At 48.0% G+C, this 19363-nt stretch overlaps 1 protein-coding gene across 10 annotated transcripts in view; it reads right to left on the reverse strand.

Annotated features, from left to right (window-relative positions):
• Positions 1-19363, reverse strand: part of RYR1 (ryanodine receptor 1) — a 135095-nt gene that overhangs the window by 45786 nt on the left and 69946 nt on the right. For all 10 annotated transcript variants that reach the window (XM_087876533.1, XM_087876531.1, XM_087876532.1 and 7 more), the window contains 23 exons: positions 18945-19114; positions 18104-18324; positions 17353-17443; positions 16773-16913; positions 16257-16420; positions 15164-15242; positions 14405-14494; positions 14096-14236; positions 12505-12579; positions 12229-12304; positions 12002-12125; positions 11384-11499; positions 10451-10518; positions 9421-9542; positions 9207-9256; positions 8332-8392; positions 7878-8116; positions 7013-7094; positions 6712-6842; positions 5204-5518; positions 4205-4445; positions 2325-2412; positions 1338-1430 (listed from right to left, as the gene is read on the reverse strand). In XM_087876533.1, the coding sequence (XP_087732659.1) occupies positions 1338-1430; positions 2325-2412; positions 4205-4445; positions 5204-5518; positions 6712-6842; positions 7013-7094; positions 7878-8116; positions 8332-8392; positions 9207-9256; positions 9421-9542; positions 10451-10518; positions 11384-11499; positions 12002-12125; positions 12229-12304; positions 12505-12579; positions 14096-14236; positions 14405-14494; positions 15164-15242; positions 16257-16420; positions 16773-16913; positions 17353-17443; positions 18104-18324; positions 18945-19114 (2978 nt within the window). The remainder of the gene's footprint in view (positions 1-1337; positions 1431-2324; positions 2413-4204; positions 4446-5203; positions 5519-6711; positions 6843-7012; positions 7095-7877; positions 8117-8331; positions 8393-9206; positions 9257-9420; positions 9543-10450; positions 10519-11383; positions 11500-12001; positions 12126-12228; positions 12305-12504; positions 12580-14095; positions 14237-14404; positions 14495-15163; positions 15243-16256; positions 16421-16772; positions 16914-17352; positions 17444-18103; positions 18325-18944; positions 19115-19363) is intronic.

Consider the following 19363-nt stretch of genomic DNA (forward strand, 5'->3'; position numbering starts at 1 on the left):
TTGCAAGAGGACGGAGAACAGGCAAATGAGGTCGATGGGAAAATCCTTGACTAAGGAAGGCAGATGGACAGTTTGTGATTTGGAGTCAGCCGTCACCGCCCTTTGCTCCTTCAAATCTTCTGTCCTCCACCTGGACAGATTTTCAGGACAAGGTTTAGGATCCTGTGAACGGATCGAGAGGGACCTGGACATGTACGTGGCGAGACACGGGGGCAGAGAAGAAAGGAGCAGGTCTGATGGAGTTAAAAAGAGCAGGCTGAATTCTTCCTAGCTAGGTGGACTCAGGACAAAATGTATGCCCAGTAACAGCTGATCAGGAAAAGGTTTAGGCGTTTCTTTAATTGTGAGCCACACTTAAGAGGCTTAGGAGAGGGCAGCACAGCAATTCTTATAAATATATATAAGGGCAATAAATAAGAAGGAAATTGGGAAAGAGAACATTTGACCTTTGTAGCAATCGCAATAGCCCTTAAGACTTATACACCGCTTCACAGCCCTCTCTAAGCGGTTTACAGAGTCAGCCTCTTGCCCCCAGACAATCTGGGTCCTCATTTGATCCACCTCGGAAGGATGGAAGGCTGAAAGGCTGAAAGGCTGAGTCAACCTTGAGCCGGTCAGGATCGAACTGCCAAATGGCTGGCAGTCGGCAGTTCAGCATAAATAGCCCGCAATACTGCATTCCAACCACTGCGTGCGCTATCACGGCTCCTACCACCAAACCTGATTTCCCTTGGGATTTACCCTATCTGCATGTTGTTGCAAATGACCTGCATCACACTGTTGGCATCCACCGACATCATTTGCATACCTTACCATTGTTTTTCTTTTGTAAACTGTAAGCGAGCGATATCGTTAGGCAATGCATGTCGGTGGACGTAACTGGTGGACTTGCACGGTTAACCCACAAATGTTGCACAAATGATGTAAATTCCCACATTTGTTATATGCTCCAGTTTGAGTAAAAGATTCCGGAATAACAAGACACATTTTTTCCACCGTTTGGGGCATTAAAAGGAGGTTTTTGTACTGTTCCTTCACTTCGTGTACCCTTAAGAGAGGAATCTACATAAGAAAAGATCTGTAGGGTTACACCTGCAAGTTAAATCGTTTAGAAAATGAGTAGCTAAACCAAGGCCACTTAGTAAGTTTACTCCTGCCCTGAGATCTGGAATCCTGCAGCCCTCGGACACTTCCTGTCCACCTGGAGCTCAGCAACGGTTGGGTCAAAGACCCTTCCCCCTCCTGAGATGGTAGCGTGGCTTCAAGGATGGCAAGAGCCGCTAAGGAGGACGTACCCACTACCTTCTGCCCTGCTGAAGGAGGAGACCCCTTCTCACCTTGGACATTTTGCTTTTGCTGTCGGCTGTCAGGAAGGACATGTTGTTGATTTCGTTCTGAACGACAAAGTTCTGCTCTTCGCGTTTAAAATTCTGCAGGAGGAAGAAGAATCAGACGGAAGACTTAGGCAGGGGGTTCCACCTAATACGTATGCGGGCAGTGGTGGGTTAACAACCGGTTCTTGCTACGGGTGCAACTGAACGAAAAACTACCTTCCGCGTTAGTGCTAAGGAATTAAAACAATGGAAGTGCGGCAATCCGCTCTGCTGTGCTAATCAGATATAGGTAAGAAAAACGCAGTTGATCATCGGAGATACCGGTTCGTCCGAACCGGTCTAAACCACCCCTGTATGCAGGCCAAGTTACCCATAGAACCTTCTTTGTGGCATTGTATCGGCCCGTCCCACCTGGACAGGCAGGGAAGGTCTGTTCCAGACCCTGTCAGTTAATGAATCCTGAATGACAGGGTCCAGAAAGAAACGCTACTCTGCCGTTGCCCCCGCCCTGTGGAATATTCTCCCTCTGGAGGTGAGGCAGGACTCCCACCCCCACCCCCCTGGCCTTCCAAAAAGGAGTTACGTTAAGAATACTTCTACACGGATGGATCCTAGAAGTCAAAAGACAACGAGCAGCTTTTCACCTGTTCTTCTCCAGCGTTTTCAAAGGAAAGACAAGTTGGAAATTTGAACCCGCAAACCTGCCACTCTGCTACCTAGTGGTGAAATCTAATTTTTTTTAACTACCAGTTCTATGGGTGTGGCTTGGTGGGCGTGGCAGAGGAAGGATACTGCAAAATCCCCATTCCCACCCCACTCTAGGGGAAGGATACTGCAAAATCCCCATTCCCACCCCACTCTGGGGCCAGCCAGAGGTGGTATTTGCCGGTTCTCCGAACTGCTCAAAATTTCCGCTCCCGGTTCTCCAGAACCTGTCAGAACCTGCTGGATTTCACCCCTGCTACTACCCCCACCCCCAAGCTGACTCACGTGGGACTTGGACCAATAAATAAAGATTTCCCCAATCATCCGGAACAGCTCCTCAGCATCCAAGTTGGGCTCGGTCAACCAGTGGGCCCTGCAGATGCAAAAAGAATGGTTGGAGAGCGCCTCCTTCCACGGTTCCGTGGTGGCGCAGTGGTTCGAGTGCAGCACTGCAGGCTAATTCAGCTGACCGCTAGCTGCAGTTCGGCAGTTCAAATCTCACCGGCTCAAAGTTGACTCAGCCTTCCGTCCTTCCGAGGTCGGTAAAATGAGGACCCAGATTGTTGGGGGGCAATTATACTGACTCTGTAAACTGCTTAGAGAGGGCTGTAAAAGCACTATGAAGCGATATATAAGTCTAAGTGTTAAGTCTAAGCACTAAATGCTAATGCTACCGTGTTTCCCCGAAAATAAGACCCTGTCTTATATTTTTTTGAACCCTGAAATAAGCGATTGGCCTTATTGCCATGCGCTCAAAAGCCCGATTGGGTTTATTATCAGGGGATGTCTTATTTTGGGGAAAACAGGGTAAGTTCCACAGTTCATGTGATCTAGTCTGGGGAAACTCAGCACTGAGACCCACCCTATCAATGGAAGAGAATATTTGTAGCTCAGGGTTGAACTGTGGAGTCCTTGGTGCTCTCCGTTTTCTTACAAACGTTTCATTACCCCACTAGGTAACATCATCAGTGCTAGAAGGGAGTGGAGTACGCGAAGGAGAAGGGTGGAGGACTGTGGGATTCTTGGCGCTCTCTGCGCTTGGTAATTTTCTTGCACACCTTTCACGACCCAACTAGGTAACATTATCAGTGCTAGCAGGGAGTGGGGATTGCTCTCTATTTGAGTGAGCAAACTCCCCTCCCTTCTATCATTTATGACGTTACTAAGTTTGGTAATAAAACATCTGGAAGAAAGCTACCAAGCTCGGAGAGCACCAAGGACCCCCCCCACCAGCTCCCATGTATCCCATGGGAAAATGGGATATTCGACCTTCTTTTGACCCTCTCCTCTTTTTCGCTTTCCATCTCTTCAAAACAACCCTGCCTTGATTTCGTTTAATATAAACGGGGACAGAGAACTACCCAAAACAGGCTTTCAAGATAACAATAAAGCAGGATTTATTTATTGATTTCGATCCCACCTCTTCGATTTTTACAAATAACTCGAACACAGACAAGACCCCTTCCTCTTTCTATTTTCTCCACAACAATAACCCTGTGTGGTAGGCTGGGCTGAGAGAGAAAGAGAGAGTGTGACTGGCCCAAAGTCACCCAACTGGCTTTCACTCCTAAGGTGGGACTAGAACTCACTGTCTCCTAGTGATGGCTCCAAAATCATCGGATCGGATTTTGTGCCTAAAGCGGGACTAGAATTCCCCGTTTCCTGGTGATTAGCCTGACGTCACTTGAGCTGGCTTTTGTGGCTAAGGCGGGACTCGAACTCATAGTCTCTTGCTTTCTAGCCTGTTGCCTTAACCACTAGACCAGTGTTGGCGAACCTTTTTGGCACTGAGTGCTGAAACAGGGGCTTCCGGTTTCCGGCGCGTGCATGCACACCGACCGGTGGTGGCCGGTGCGCATGTGCACATCGGAAACCGGAAGAGCAGCTCCCGTGCGCGTGAAAACCACTGGCCGGCGCACCGGAACCCGGAAGGCCAACGGCCAACGGCTCAAGTGCCTGGGGAGACAGCTCTGTGTGCCACTTCCGGCACGCATGCCATAGGTTTGCCATCACGCCACTAAACCAAATTGGCTTTCCTGAAATCCCTATGCTGTCTTTCTTAACTACACCCGCCTCGAACGCCTGAGGCATTCGAATGACCTTGCAAGTTGCAATCTGCACCTTATGTGCGCGCGCATGGATTTGGTTCGCCAACGGTGGATTACCTGTTGTTGTCCACGTAGCGGATCAGCAACGGGTACAGGGCGTAGAGGTCGCGACACAGCACCGAAAACTCATCCCGGATGAGAAGCTCATTGTCCTCCGATTCGGACTTGGCCTCCAGCCGCAGCTGTTCCTCCTCGGCCACCACTTTCCCAGACCTCTTCTTCAGCTTCTCCATGGTGGGGATGAAGTGGGAACGGAGCAGTTCGGGCTTGGCCTTGCTGACAATGGGCTGTGCAAAGACTGCGCAGGGAAGAGCCTCCTCAGTTGGGAGCAGGCTACCTTGCTCTAAGTCTAAATTAAGAGTCCCTCCCTACAATTCTAGAGGGCTTGGAAACCTCTGGAGCTCTAGCTGCTTATTGGCGCAGGTAAGTCCCTTCTGACGGACAAAGTCAGTGGGGAAAGTCCACTTAACAACCATGTTACTAATTTAAGATCTGCCGTGATTCCCTTAACTGTGGCAGGACAGGTCGTAAAATGGGGCAAAACATTCACTTAACGAATTTCTCATTTAGCTCCCATAAGTGAAGAGGATGAAGAGCTGCCAGAAGGCAGGAGTAGCTCCTCAGGAGGAGGTCTCCTCAAGAATAAGACTTGGGGCTAATTGGCCACTCCCTTAGCCTATTTAAGGAGGAACGCCGATTGCAGCAAGCTGTAGGGAACAACTTTAGTTCACTCTCCTTCGCGTTTGGATTCTCTGCAAAATTGCTTCTGGGCTTTCTGCCAACTCTAGTAAGATTGTGATTACCTTATTTTAGGATTCTTGTAGGCTGTTAAGAAAGTTTATTAACTGAAAAAGACTGAGTTATTTTAGTAAATTAAGTTTCGTACAGACTTTGTGTGTGCTGCATTCTTTGGGGTCCGTAGCTGGGGCAGAACAGTTCCCTACAACCTTTGCTTAGTGTTATACCTTATTATGCAATTTCTCTCCGGAGCAAAATTTAATCCCACTTGTAAAGAAAGAAACGCCTCAATCCCACCACCTCAGGCTCCCTTCGTACCTGCCAACCGCTTCATCCAAGATGCTTCGTCTATGCCCAGGTTGTTGACGATGATTTTCAGGATGTTTCCCAGCAAAGTGTTGAGCTGGTCAGAGGTCACTTCCGTGCACCAAGGACCCTGCGCATTGGTCTCCGGGCCTCTCTCCCACCAACGGGGCAGGTAGTTGCAAAGCATCGGCAGGGTGACCTCGATTACGTGGGGCATTTCGGTATAGCGAGCTCCCGACTCCGCCAGCCCGTTGATGTCCTTCATCAGTTTCTCCAGGACCGGAATATCTGGACACATCTCCTCCACGCAGTTCGGTAGGCCTAAGACTGGGGTGGAAGACAAGTAGGTTTAAATTTCTAGCGGTCTGGAAGGAAAAAAAGAGAGCTAAATTCAGAGACAACCGTCTCTTCCGGAATGTCTCCGGATGTCAACCCTGAAGCAAACCTGGCTGAGGCCATCTTGTAGGCTTCAGGGTTGCCACAAGAGAGAAGAAGGGACAGGGAGGGGGGGAAAAGAGCCAGCTGGTTTTTTGTGGTCAAAACAAATAGTTTTCCTGTGGGAACCAAGGACATTCCTGTTGTGGCCTGCTGGCGGCCAGCAGAACTGGCAGCAGAGTCAAACAGTGAGGAGGTTGAGGAGGAACATGGGCCAGTCCTCGGACGAGGGCTCGCATTGGAGGCAGAGAGGGAGCTAGACAGCAGTGAGGCAGAGGAACAGCTGGAGCCTGTTCCCAATGTGCCAGAAGACAAGAACAATTCAGAAAGCAGGGTCGACTTGGGAGTAAAGCCACACCTTGGAGGTGATTGGCCCCTCCCATAGGAAACAAAAGCTATCTCCAAAGCTTGGATAGCTCTGCAGACAAGGCACTGTAATTTAACACCAGCTGTCTGCAATTAAAGTAAGTTCAAATCTCACCAGGCTCAAGGTTGAATCAGCCTTCCATCCTTTCTAAGGTAGGTAAATTGAGGACCCAGTTTGTGGGGGCAATAAGCTGACTTTGTATAAATATACAAAAGTATGAAGGCTATTGCTTAACGCACTGTAAGCCTCCGGAGTCTCTGGAGAAGGGCGGCATATAAATCAATTTTTTTTTTTTAAAAAAAGAGGAGGGAACAGGGAGTGGGCTTTTGCAGGAAACAATTCGTTCGTTCCGTGACTCTCAGAGACTCTGTGCCAAGTTTTGCCTTGTATTGGAAACTAGTTACATGGCAGCGAGCTGGTTGCCTAGCAGCTGAAATGTGATCATGCGAAGGGGGTTCTGGGAGTTGAAGTCCACAGGTCCTAAAGCACCCCTAGTGCCTCACCCCTCCTCTAGGAGGACATGGTTAAAAAAAACCCCTATCTTTTCCAATAATAAAAAGCAAAAGGTGGAAAAAGATGACGGAAAGCAGGAGGAAAAAAAGGGGAAGGTTTAGATGGGCATTAATCCCCCTGCCCAATGAGGAAGGGGAGAGAATTGGAGGAAACGTCAAGGCGAAAGGGGATTGCGGTCCCTCCTGCTTCCTTCTGTCACACTCACTGGCTCTCTCTCTCGGGGACTTGGTAGTATAAACCGAACAAGGATTGTATTCGTTGATATGTGGCTCCAAGAAAGCCACGGGCATCGCCGCTGCCAGTCGTGCCAAGCATTCTCCAAGTTGGGGCCTCTGTCTGCAGAGAGGGACAAGAGACAAAGTCATAGCGTGCAAATGACTCCAAGCTAGGCCCTCGCTTCACCCCTCCTTCCATCCTAGCTGGCCATTCCCCAACCTCTTGGCTCCATCTTCACCACAAAGGGTCTATACCCTTCCAGCTGAACCCAACCTTCTCCTCATGCTCACCTCTCCACATACGGATTTTTGGTTGTCCCCAGGGAGTAGATACTGCACAGAGTTCGGTAGCAGGAGACCTGGACATCATCCACTGAAGGGGCACAAAAGAGAGAGAGAGACAGACAGACAGACAGACAGACAGAGACAGAAGAGAGAGCAAAGAGAAGAGGAGAAGGGGGAGAGAGGAGATAGATAGATAGATAGATAGATAGATAGATAGATAGATAGATACAGTAGATAGAGAGATAAAGAGAGATAGATGATAGATATAGATAGACAGATACAGTTGATAGAGATAAAGAGAGATAGATATAGATAGATGATAGATGATAGATGATAGATAGATGATAGATATAGATAGATAGATACAGTAGACAGAGATAGAGATAAAGAGAGATAGATGATAGATAGAGATAGACAGATGGATGGATGGATGGATGGATGGATGGATGGATAGACAGACAGACAGACAGACAGACAGACAGACAGATAGATAGATATAGTAGATAGAGATAAAGAGAGATAGATGATAGAGGAGAGGAGAGGAGAGGAGAGGAGAGGAGAGGAGAGGAGAGGAGAGAAGAGAAGAGAAGAGAAGAGAAGAGAAGAGAAGAGAAGAGAAGAGAAGAGAAGAAAGACTGAACAACGGGAGCCATGCAACTTCTCCATCCCTCTCTTTGACATCAGGAGATGCTCCCTTCTTCTCGCTCCTCCCAAAACCTTCTCCCAAAGGACGGTCTTTTGGACTTTTAGACCAGGCCTCCTCCAGACCATTTCTACCACCCCTGGAGCAGATGGGCAGCATTCTTCACCCCCTCTTGGCTTTTCAGAGCCTGCCCAAGCCCAGCCTCCCTTCTTCTCCTGACCTACTCACACATGACATCGTCCCCAAACTGGTGCTGGGCGATATGCTCAAAGAGGGAGGTGAGGACGGGCAAGAGGGCCACTGTAGTGTAGGTGATGTTCTGCCCCACTCCCTTGACCTGAGTGCGGGATTGGGAGACTTTGCCAAGCTTGAGGTTCTCCACCATCTTCTCAATGTCATCGGAGGCACTTTCGAAGAAAGACCTCAGCCCCGCCTTGACAATTTCGGGACCTGATTTCATGACGGTCCTGTAGGTAGAGGGAAAAAAAATAATACTCAGCGCCTCGATATTTTTACCAGATGCTCATCTCCTTTTAATGACCACATAATCCAGGGGGGAAATCTAAAATTCGTTACTACCGGTTCTGTGGGCGTGGCTTGATGGGGGAGGGGGGATAATGAACTGTTCTAAGTCGAGGACTACCTGTATAACTATATATAGTGACGGAGGACGATGGCTCACCTGGCATCCAAGGAGCGAGCCAGGATGTGGAGGCAATTAACCACAGCAGTAGCATCGGTACCTGGAGGAAGAGGATGCAAAGGTGGGTTTAGAAACCTTGGGTGAAAAGGATGCGGAGATCGGGCAGGAGAAAAAACAGGGCCAGCAGGGAGCTGCCTCGGAAATAGAGCTGACGTAGCGTCAGGAAAGTCAAGATGCAGAAGGGAGAGCAGGGCAGGTGGGGTTTAGCCAGAGGTGGGATTCAAAAATTTTTAGCAACCGGTTCTCTACCCAGTTGCTGGGTGGGAGTGGCCATGGTGGGCGTGGCCTACTCGGCCTCCTGCACCAGGGCGGGGGGGGGGGACATTTTATCTAGAGCCTCCGGGAGGGTGAAAACGGGCTCCCTCAGGCTCCGGAGGCCCTCAAGAGGCCGGAAATGGCCCGTTTCCTGACTTCCGGGAGGCCCGTTTTTTGCCCTCCCCAGGCTCCGGAGGCTTTCCTCAAGCCTCTGGGAGGGTGAAAACAGCCTACCCTGGGCTCCCAAGGCCCTCTGGAGCCGGAAACGGGCCCATTTCCAGATTTTCGGAACCTCTGGGAGGCCTGTTTTTTACCCTCCCAGAGCCTCCATGCGGGCCGTGCACTTACCTGGCATCCAAAAGGGGCCGCGTGGAGACTTCTGGGAGGGGCAGGGTGGGCGGGGCCAGCCAGTCCTTGAAACTATTGGCTCGGCGAACCAGATGTAAAATTAGTATCCGGTTCGCCCGAACTGGTCCGAACCGGCTGAATCCCACCTCTGGGTTTAGCCCCCCTGAACCAGTGACAGGTAGAAGGGGATGAAACAGGTGGGCTGAGCCCCTCCCTAGTCCCGGAAAGCAGGAGCAGAGAGGGAGGCTTACCAAAGAGAGAGACCCGGTGCCTGACCAGAGCTGCCAATTTGCAGAAAAGGCTGAAAGGTGGAAAAGAAAAGCAGAACAGAGAATGAAAGAGGTTCCACAAGCCGAGGACACACGACAGGACAAGATGGCAGAGGAAGCGTCTCTTTTAAGGGTTGCACTGCAGGTTCACTCACGCATAACGCCCAGCTGCTGCTGGGGTTGTCTGGCAACTCACCTGGTTATCATCTCTTTCTCCTTGTTGGAGGCGTGGCCTCCGCTGCCCAGGACCTTGGCCGGGGTGGACAGGAAGTAGAGGCAGTGGTTGGTGAAGTACTGGTTGATGAGGGGCAGCAGGATCTGGAGAGGGAACGCAAATGAGTTGTGGGAGGAAGACTGGGGGATCCCCTGAGTGTTTGCATGAGGGCAGGAGAGCAATTTGAAGGAAGGCCCTGTTTTTTCAGTCATAGCAGCTGATGCAACTTGGAGGGTTGCCCCCTTCTCTTGGAGGGGCTGTGTATGTGTACATGTACATGTATGTGTATGTGTATGTATATGTGTGTGTGTACCCTGTTTCCCCGAAAATAAGACATCCCCTGATAATAAGCCCAATCGGGCTTTTGAGCGCATGCACTAAAATAAGCCTCCCCCCGAAAATAAGCCCTCTTCGAAAATATTTGTTTAAATATTGGAGAGCTGGAATATTGGAGAGCTGGAAATCAGGTAGGTTGTCAAGAGGAGCCCCATCTTGCTCCATGCACCCCAAAAGAATAAGACCTCCCTGAAAATAAGACCAAGCGCTTATTTTGGGATTCAAAAAAATATAAGACAGGGTCTTATTTTCAGGTAAACATGATATCTATCTCTATCTCTATCTCTTATACCTATGTATCTATGAATATTTATGAATTAAACAGAGCTGGAAGAGACCTTGGAGGTCTTCTAGTCCAACCCTCTTCTCAAGCAGGAGAACCTCAGACAACTGACTGTCCAGTCTCTTCTTAAAAACCTCCAGTGATGGAGCGCCCACGATTTCCGGTGGCAAGCTGTTCCACTGGTTAATTGTCCTCACTTTTAGGAAGTTTCTCCATAATTCCAGCTTGCTTCTCTCTTTGATTAGTTTCCAACCATTATTTATTGTCCTCCTCTCTCTCGCTCTCCATCCATCCATCCATCCATCCATCCATCCATCCATCCATCCATCTATCCATCTGTCTTCTTGACCCAACAGTAACATAAAATAAAGAAAACCGCAAAGGCAGATTTACCTTGGCGAAGAACTTGATCTCCTGTTCATGGGGGGACTTCTCTACTCGTCCGCTGCTCACCACAGCCTCTAGAGTGGGGGCAAAAAAAGATCAGGAAATAGACCCTTCAGGAAATATAAAAAGTCTACTTAAGCTGGCTTCGACTATAATAACAGAATTTTGAAATCTGGGCAGCTTATCTCACTTCTTTCCCTCTTATACCAAAGAGACTCAAGGTGTGGCAATCTTGAGTTTCTTTCTCACACGGTCTTGTCTTGGTCAATACCATAGTGCTCTACCACTTTGTCTGCTGTTCTGCTTGGATGACTAAAACTGGCACTGTGTGACCTCTGACCACAGAAGAGGTGATCTCGAGAACCCAAGGTAGATCCAAAATATAGATCCAATCCTATTTGACTATAGGATTCAAGGAGCCCAGCAATGGCTTCTTATCTGTTTTTCCCACCATCAAAATGGAGAAATGAACTCAGAGATTGTATCTCAAATGCTTCTAGACCAGACCCTGTTCCCTGTCAGTATAAATAAGAAGGTAAATGTAAAAGTAAAGGGTCCCCTCGCACGTATGTGCTAGTTGTTCCCGACTATAGGGGGCAGTGCTCATCTCTGTTTCAAAGCCGAAGAGCCAGCGCTGTCCGAAGACATCTCCGTGGTTATGTGGCCGGCATGACTCAAGGTGCACGGAACCCTGTTCCCTTCCCACCAAAGGTGGTCCCTATTTTTCTACTTGCATTTTTTATGTGCTTTTGAACTGCTAGGTTGGCAGAAACTGGGACAAGTCACGGGAGCTCACCCCGTTACGCGGCACTAGGGATTCGAACTGCTGAACTGCTGACCTTTCGATTGACAAGCTCAGCGTCTTAGCCACTGAGCCACCACGTCCCCAAGCAACTTGCTAAGGACAGCAACCAGGAGGGGAAGGAGGACAGCTCTTACCCAGGTGGGCGATGAATTCTTGGGAGATGTCCATCCATTTCAGCAGCTGCTGCAGGAATCCAAAGGCGAAGCGTTTCTCGATGGATGAAGTGTCCAGTTCCATGTCCTTCAGACCCCTGGGAGAAATGACGGGAGTTTAAATGGCAAAAAGATTGGGGATGGCAAAAGATTGTGCTCAGGCTTTAAAAAGAGGCAATGCTAGAAAACACACACAGCAAGACAGGAAATTGCTAAAGGTTTGGCTGAGCCATTGCGTTAATCCAAAAAGTGGTTGGTTTGGTTTTTCTTTATTTTTCTTTATTTTATTTTATTTCCAATTTATATACCGCCCTTCTCCCTGAGGACTCAGGGTGGTGTACAGCCAGAATTAAGAACATGAAATACAAATATTAAAAAATATTTAGGTGATGATGATGATGATGATGATGATGATTAGGGCAGTGGTGGAATTCAAATTTATTTACTACTGGTTCTGTGGCCGTGGCTTGGTGTGGCTTGGTGGGCATGGTTGTTTTCTTGCAGACGTCTCATTACCAAACTAAGGAACATCATCAGGGCAATTGTAAGAAGACACCCTAATTCAGCCCTCTCCTGCTTTTAAGCTCCTTTTATACTTACCGAGTCACCGCGTAGCCATTGAGCTGTAGGAATTTAAGAAGCTCCTGAGCTTTTTCCCGGTCCCGAGCCTTCTCCTTGGCCGTCAGCGTGTCATACGGCACCAGTAAGGGGTGGGTTCCACCTCCTTGTAGACAAAGAGAAAGCAGGTGAGTTTTCCCCCTGCAGGGGCAATAAGAAAAGAGAACATCAGCATCCTTCAAAAGTCAATGCAAGGTTCAGAATCTCACCTTTGCTTTCCAGCTCCAATTTCTTCTTGCGTCCCCAGGTGTTGTGGTAGTTCTCTGCCAGCTGTTCTGCCATGGCCTGTGAAGAGAGACCAGAATTTAAGCCTCTCTTACCTTCTGAGAACGGCCCTAGAAAATGTTTCCGTGGTGAAAGTAACTGGGCAGAAAAGACGGAATTCCATTGATTGGCTTATTTGTTCGGCCTACAGATTGTTCCATCCCTATTTGCCTGAATGCAGTTGGTAGGTGATAGACACGTGTCAGGTCAGACGTTCTCACCTGTAATTCCCTGGAGAGGGTCACTGCAGATAGATCCATTGGCTGGGGATTGTAACCATGGCTGGGGTCGTAGGCCTGAAGGAAAACGGAGAAACAGGCATACTTGATATCCATTGTCCCCATTCTTCTCTTGCCGGGTTCATTTCCCTGGCTAGATCTCCCTGATCCCATCCTCCAGATTCCCAGTTCTACTGCCTATTCATTTTTTAAATTTTAATTTCATATTATTTATTTTTTTGGTGGGGTCCTGAGTGCTCTCTGAGTTTGGCTGTTTTCTTGCAGACGTTTTGTGACCCAACTAGGGAACATCATCAGTGCAAGAAGGGAGTGGGGCATGTGGAGAGGAGGAGGAGGAGGAGGAGGAGGAGGAGGAGGAGGAGGAGGAGGAGGAGGAGGAGGAGGAGGAGGAGGACTGTGGGGTCCTTGATGCCCTCTGAGCTTGGTAGTTTTCTTGTAGACGTTTAATGACCCAACTAGGGAACATCATCAGTGCAAGAAGGGAGTGGGGCATGTGGAGAGGAGGAGGAGGAGGAGGAGAAGGAGGAGGAGGAGGACGAGGAGGAGGAGGACGAGGAGGAGGAGGAGGAGGACGACGACTGTGGGGTCCTTGATGCCCTTTGAGCTTGGTGGTTTTCTTGTAGATGTATAATGACCCAACTAGGGAACATCATCAGTGCTCGAAGGGAGTGGGGTTCGCTTTCTGTTTATATACAACACAGCAAGATCTTGATTCAGATTCTGAGGAGGCTATTTTGTCAGTTGTGGCGCTGCTTTTCAGGATAACCTTGAGGTTTACATCTGAAGAACGAGCTGTGCATTATGCAGGAAGGCCTGAAGCAAAATTTTGTTTGAGGTACGACTTTTCTTCTAAAAAGTGATTTTATAGGCACCATCCCTGTTCCTAAGGACAACGTTAAGGACAATAGCGAATCGCTAAGGACAATGTTCACCAAACCTGCAACTTTTAAGATGTGTGGACTTCTGGCTTATGAGCCAGAAATATTTTTGCTAGGATAATACCTGAAAAGGATGATAAAAGGAACCTGTATTTAATATTACATGTTTTGACAGCAGCAAGTATACACAATACTGGAAAAAATGAGGAAACACCCACAGAAGACGATGTCATTAGAAAAAAATTAGATTGTGCAGAAATGGATAGATTGACATTAAAAAGAAAAGAAAAAAGAAGACACAGAGTATTTTCGAACGTGGGACTTTGTTTTATAAATGGTTGGATAGTAGAGGTAGAAATTAGGAGTGGGAAGAATATGATTGTATAAAAATAAACTGATTCAGACAATACGCTGTTCATTAAGCATTTGTTTATGTATGTAATGAAATGTAATGAACCGTTTATAAATAAACTCTTAAAAAAAAAAGATGTGTGGACTTCAACTCCCAGAATTCCCCAACCAGCCATGGTGGCTGGGGAATTCTGGGAGTTGAAGTCCACACATCTTCAAGTGGTCAGGTTTGAGAAACATGGATCTAAAGTCATCATATATTTGGAAATCCTCAGATAGTAGCTAAGATAGGAAGACAATGCAGTCAGAAAAAATGGACGGCAAGGAATTTTCTAGAAACCAACCTGGGCTGTCTGTGAGATTTTGCGGGTTTTTTTCTTCTCCGTTTTCTCCTCGTCGCCCTCGCGGGCTTTCTCGACCATCCACTCCCAAGCAATCATGGCCTTCAGAGACTCTTTGATGGGCCATCGGTAAATTTCCTTATCCTGTAGGAGGAAAAAAAGAGACAGGTGGTTAAGTAGGAAAGTTCTTTTTTTTTTTCTGGAAGGTCTCCAAATGTCACATTCGCCTTCTGATCCTGCTTGGACACGGGGGAAATCAGGCGATCCTTGGGCCCATTTCTGGTGGGAGGAATGGGGTGAAGGAACTCTTACCTTTTCGGAGAATGTTTTATAAGGACGCAACATAGGATTGGTCTTGGCCTGCTCATCAACCGCTTCCCCAAAGGACCAGTTATTCTGAATCTGTGGAAAAAGGAGACTGTGAGACATAGTAGATAGAAACCAGGAGACTCTCAGTTCTAATCCCGCCTTAGGCATGAAAGCCAGCTGGGTGACTTTGGGACAATCACCAGGAGACTGGGAGTTCTAGTCCCGCTTTAGGCATGAAAACCAGCTGGGTGACTTTGCCCCAATCATTGACCAGGAGACTGTGAGTTCTAGTCCCACCTTAGGCATGAAAGCCAGCTGGGTGACTTTGCCCCAATCATTGACCAGGAGACTGTGAGTTCTAGTCCCACCTTAGGCATGAAAGCCAGCTGGGTGACTTTGCCCCAATCATTGACCAGGAGACTGTGAGTTCTAGTCCCACCTTAGGCATGAAAGCCAGCTGGGTGACTTTGCCCCAATCATTGACCAGGAGACTGTGAGTTCTAGTCCCACCTTAGGCATGAAAGCCAGCTGGGTGATCTTGGGCCAGTCACTCTCTCTCTCAGCCCAACCCACCTCAAAGGGTTGTTTTTGTGGGGGGTGGGGGAAGAGGAGGAAAGCATAGTAAGTATGTTCATTGCCTTGAGTTGTTTATAAAAATAATAAAGGTGGGATATATCTGCTCTTCTATGCCCAACCAGGGAGCAGGAAGTGCTGAGGACCCAGGTCTCAGGGATCTAGAGAGGTTGTGTGAAGGGCTCTTACCTTCTCAAAGGCCCACTTTTCATGAGTGTACTCAGCATACTTGTTGATGAAGGAGTCCAGCTTCTCTGGGATGATGACACTAAGAAAAGGAGAAAGAGAGAGAGAGAAGTTTGGAGGGATGGCCAACGGATGGACCAGTTCTGATCCTGCTCTGTCACTGCAGGAGAGGGAAGTTGGAAGGACAGGATGTTAACTGGAGACTTTCTGGATCTTCTCCATAAGAACACAATGCTACCTGAGGAAGAAGATTTGGCACCCTGAACAGCAGGAGAGCAAAATCAGGGAGGGGGCAGTGATAGAATACCTAACTGGATCACGAACCAGATGAGATTGAAAAGCAGGTGCATTTTTTTTTTTTTACTAATACACAATTTCATATTTAGATTTCTGGTTACAATCACCCAAATTCATTATCATTACCAATCTTGCTGCCTATGGTAGAAACTACTTTAGAAACCAGAAGAATGAGAATGATATTCTAAGCATCTTGATGCAAACCTTGGCCAATCAAGGAATGTGAACAACAAGGTTGGTGGCGCAGTGGTTAGAGTGCAGTACTGCAGGCTACGTCTGCTGACTGCTGGCTGACTGCAATTTGGCAGTTCGAATCTCACTAGGCTCCAGGTTGACTCAGCCTTTCATCCTTCCGAGGTCGGTAAAATGAGGACCCACATTGTTGGGGGCAATAGGCTGACTCTGATCTACCTACCTACCTACCTACTTTCCTTCCTTCCTTCCTTCCTTCCTTCCTGCCTGCCTGCCTGCCTGCCTGCCTGCCTGTTAGAATGCAGCATTACAGGGTAACTCTGTCCAGTCAAGAGTTCGATCCTGATGGGAAGGGCCTAGCCACATAATATCCTGACCATAATCAGAGATTGAATGAAGGTAGAATCTCACCAAATCTTCAGATCTCACCAGCTCAAGGTTGACTCAGCCTTCCGTCCTTCTGAGGTGGGTAAAATGAGGACCCAGATTGTTGGGGGCAATAGGCTGACTCTGTAAACCGCTTAGAGAGGGCTGTAAAGCACTGTAAAGCGGTATATAAATCTAAGTGCTATTACTATTGCTATTTTCTCCTGTAAATCTCACTCACTTTAGTGTTTCCACAGGTTTGGGGTCAAAGTTGCCCTCCGCGTCTACCGAAGCCTTCTTTTCAGTTTTCGAAGAATAGCTGGCGTCCACGTAGTCTGGAGGAATGGCACCAGCGATGGCACACAAGCAGGGCATGGCCAGCTTAAACAGATCGGAGTCAAATTTCTGAACAGGGGAAGAACAGATGTTCAGTCAGGCAATACCGTCTGTTGAAATGCTCCCTCTCAACAAGAATAGTTCTGCTATTTTTCTTTTCAAAATTCCACTATCATTTCCAGTAATACTTCCCATTAGATGCCAGGAGCTCAACATTAATTGCCAAGAGTTTGATGGCACCCTATTGTACAGAGGAAGTTAGTTACCCAGAAGGCTTTGCTGGCTGAGGAACTCTGGGAGTTGAAGTCCACAAGTCTTAAAGTTGCCACAGTTGGAGACCCTTATTCTAGAACACTGCAAACCCTATTTTTGGCTGACCTCAAAGCCCCTCCGTGAAGTCAAGGATAAGCACATTGCTCACCTTATGGGACAATGACTCAAAGATGCCCCAGAAGAGTTTCCGTGTCAGGTGAAGCTCCTCCTCCGAGCTGACCCCATAGTTGGCCCAACCAGTGGGAAGGCAGTAATATTTCCAGCAACGCTCGTAATGGTTGGTCAACAGCTGGACGGAGAACAGGAAAAGCAACATATCGTAAGCTGGAAGATGGTTTATATCCACAATCAGACTGGGGAGGGCTACAACAGACAGAATGTCCTGTTTTATATGGTAATATGCACCCCTAATGCAAAATAATCTAAGTTAACAGTAGCCAATCATTGCATGTTGGCCTGTTGTGGCAATCCATTGCTAATCCTAAACCTTATATCATGGGTGAAATCCAGCAGGTTCTGACAGGTTCTGGAGAACCGGTAGCGGAAATTTTGAGTAGTTTGGAGAACCGGCAAATACCACCTCTGGCCGGTCCCAGAGTAGGGAGGAAATGGGGATTTTGCAGTATCCTTCCCTTGCCACGCCCACCAAGCCACGGCCACAGAACTGGTAGCAAAAAAAATTGAATTTCACGACTGCCTTATATAGTTAAATGGCAATGGTTTCTTACCTTGAGAGGCATTTTGGCAAATTCATTGAGGATGGGCACATCAAACACCAGCCGGCGGAGAAGATGCTGGAGCATGGATGGCCTTATGTACCTTGAAGGACAAGCAGGGCAATGAGTAAGCAGAGCCAAAGAGGCATTTTACAAAAGAATGATGAGTTTCTCCTTTTGGCTGGCGATTCATTTGCCTCCAGGAGATGCTACCCGTAGGTCTAAATGGCAGAATTTCATGTTACATTGTTTTCTATCACTTCCTGTGTTTCTCTCTAAGATTTCCCCTTTTTTTAAAAAAAAATATATCCTTATTGGTTAAGGATGGAAAAACAGAATAGGTTCCTAATTCCTTTTAAATAGGAAACTTTGGAGGTCTCCAGCTGGAAGGAACTTAAGGAGAAAGAGGGAGAGAAACTTGTAGGGATGGTCATTGGAAGTTCTCAGGTGCAAGGGCCAAGCTATACAGAAGAAGCTGCCACGGTGCAGGGATGTCTGAGCTGATCCACAAATTCCTCATTCTTTGTCAGGCGTGAAAGACCACGTCCACATGTGAAGGTCCAATTAAACTATTTTATTGCTAAAGGGCTTATGCACTTTCTCAACTAATGACTAATATCTGCTTGGAGTTAGATAAGGGTCAACAAAATTCAAGGGAGGTGGGGCTTAGTCCACTTGTGACTACGTAGTGATTCCAGGCTGATTCCTCTTTTAACGCCGCCCCTGGGTTCTACCACTCCTTTTCCTACATTCTTCTCCTTACTTGCACAGCGCCATGAGGCACTCTTCAATGACGTCGCGCTGGGCCTTGGTAAGAGAGCGACCACGAGACAGCCGGTAGATGGTGTGCAACATGGAGTCCACCATGATAGCCCGGTGCTCAGTACCAGCAAAAAGAGGAGCACATTTGGTGATGAGCGGTAGCACAGCCAGGCAGAGGTAGCGGTTCATGGCCAGGGCCATCTCTGTGGTGCTAAAAGAAGCCTGTGGGAAGGAGAAGCCATGAGGGACATTTGGTGGAGAGAAAGAGAGACAGGATGCCAAGGCATGACGAAGGCATATCATGGCCCAATCCACCTTTTCAGAGCCATCAGGTTAAACCCAGGAATAACAAAGAGCAATTCAACCAAAAAGTAAAATAAAAATAAAAAGGGACGTGGTGGCTCAGTGGCTAAGATGCTGAGCTTGTCGATCGAAAGGTCGGCAGTTCAGCGGTTCAAATCCCCAGTGCCGCGTAACGGGGTGAGCTCCCGTTCCTTGTCCCGGCTTCTGCCAACCTAGAAGTCGAAAAATAGGGACCACCTTTGGTGGGAAGGTAACACCATTCCGTGCGCCTTTGGCGTTGAGTCATGCCGGCCACATGACCACGGAGACGTCTTCGGACAGCGCTGGCTCTTCGGCTTCGAAACGGAGAGGAGCACCGCCCCCTAGAGTCGGGAACGACTAGCCCATACGTGCGAGGGGAACCTTTACCTTTACCTTTATTTAACCAAGGTTCAGTTTTTTTATTTCCTTGCCGCCAACAGATGGAATCTTGCCAGACTAAACCCTATGTGTACAGTTTGAATGTTGTGATGATGCCATCCCGTCCCAAAGATACTTACTGTGTCCAAGGAGGCCGCAGCTCTCATGTCAGGCAGAAATCCTATTTCCAGGACATGGAGGAGGAAGTCCTGGTTCTCGATGCCGTACACACGGTCCAGAAACAACACCATGGGTGCCTTGTGGTCGGGCACGAAGCTGGCGGACATCTTGGGTTCAATGACATTGCCATCTAGAGCGGGAAGGGCAGATTATAAATCGGAGGAGATGGAGGTGGGGGGTAGCGGCTGTAGAGAGGAGGGGAAGGCAGACTTTCCAAGGAATGAAGCTCAAGTGGTATCAAGCACAAAACGTAGGCAGAGTTAGGGGAGCGGAGTTACGTGTGTCATTAGCTCAGAGTCATTATATTGCCATAAACAAGTAAAAAATCCAACCGCTCTTGAATTCCGCTGACCCTTACCTAGCGCCAATTTACTATTGA

The sequence above is a fragment of the Pantherophis guttatus genome, chromosome 10 (assembly GCF_059756535.1).
Source record: "Pantherophis guttatus breed Tessera chromosome 10, ASM5975653v1, whole genome shotgun sequence".
In the NCBI taxonomy this organism is placed as follows: Eukaryota; Metazoa; Chordata; class Lepidosauria; order Squamata; family Colubridae; genus Pantherophis; species Pantherophis guttatus.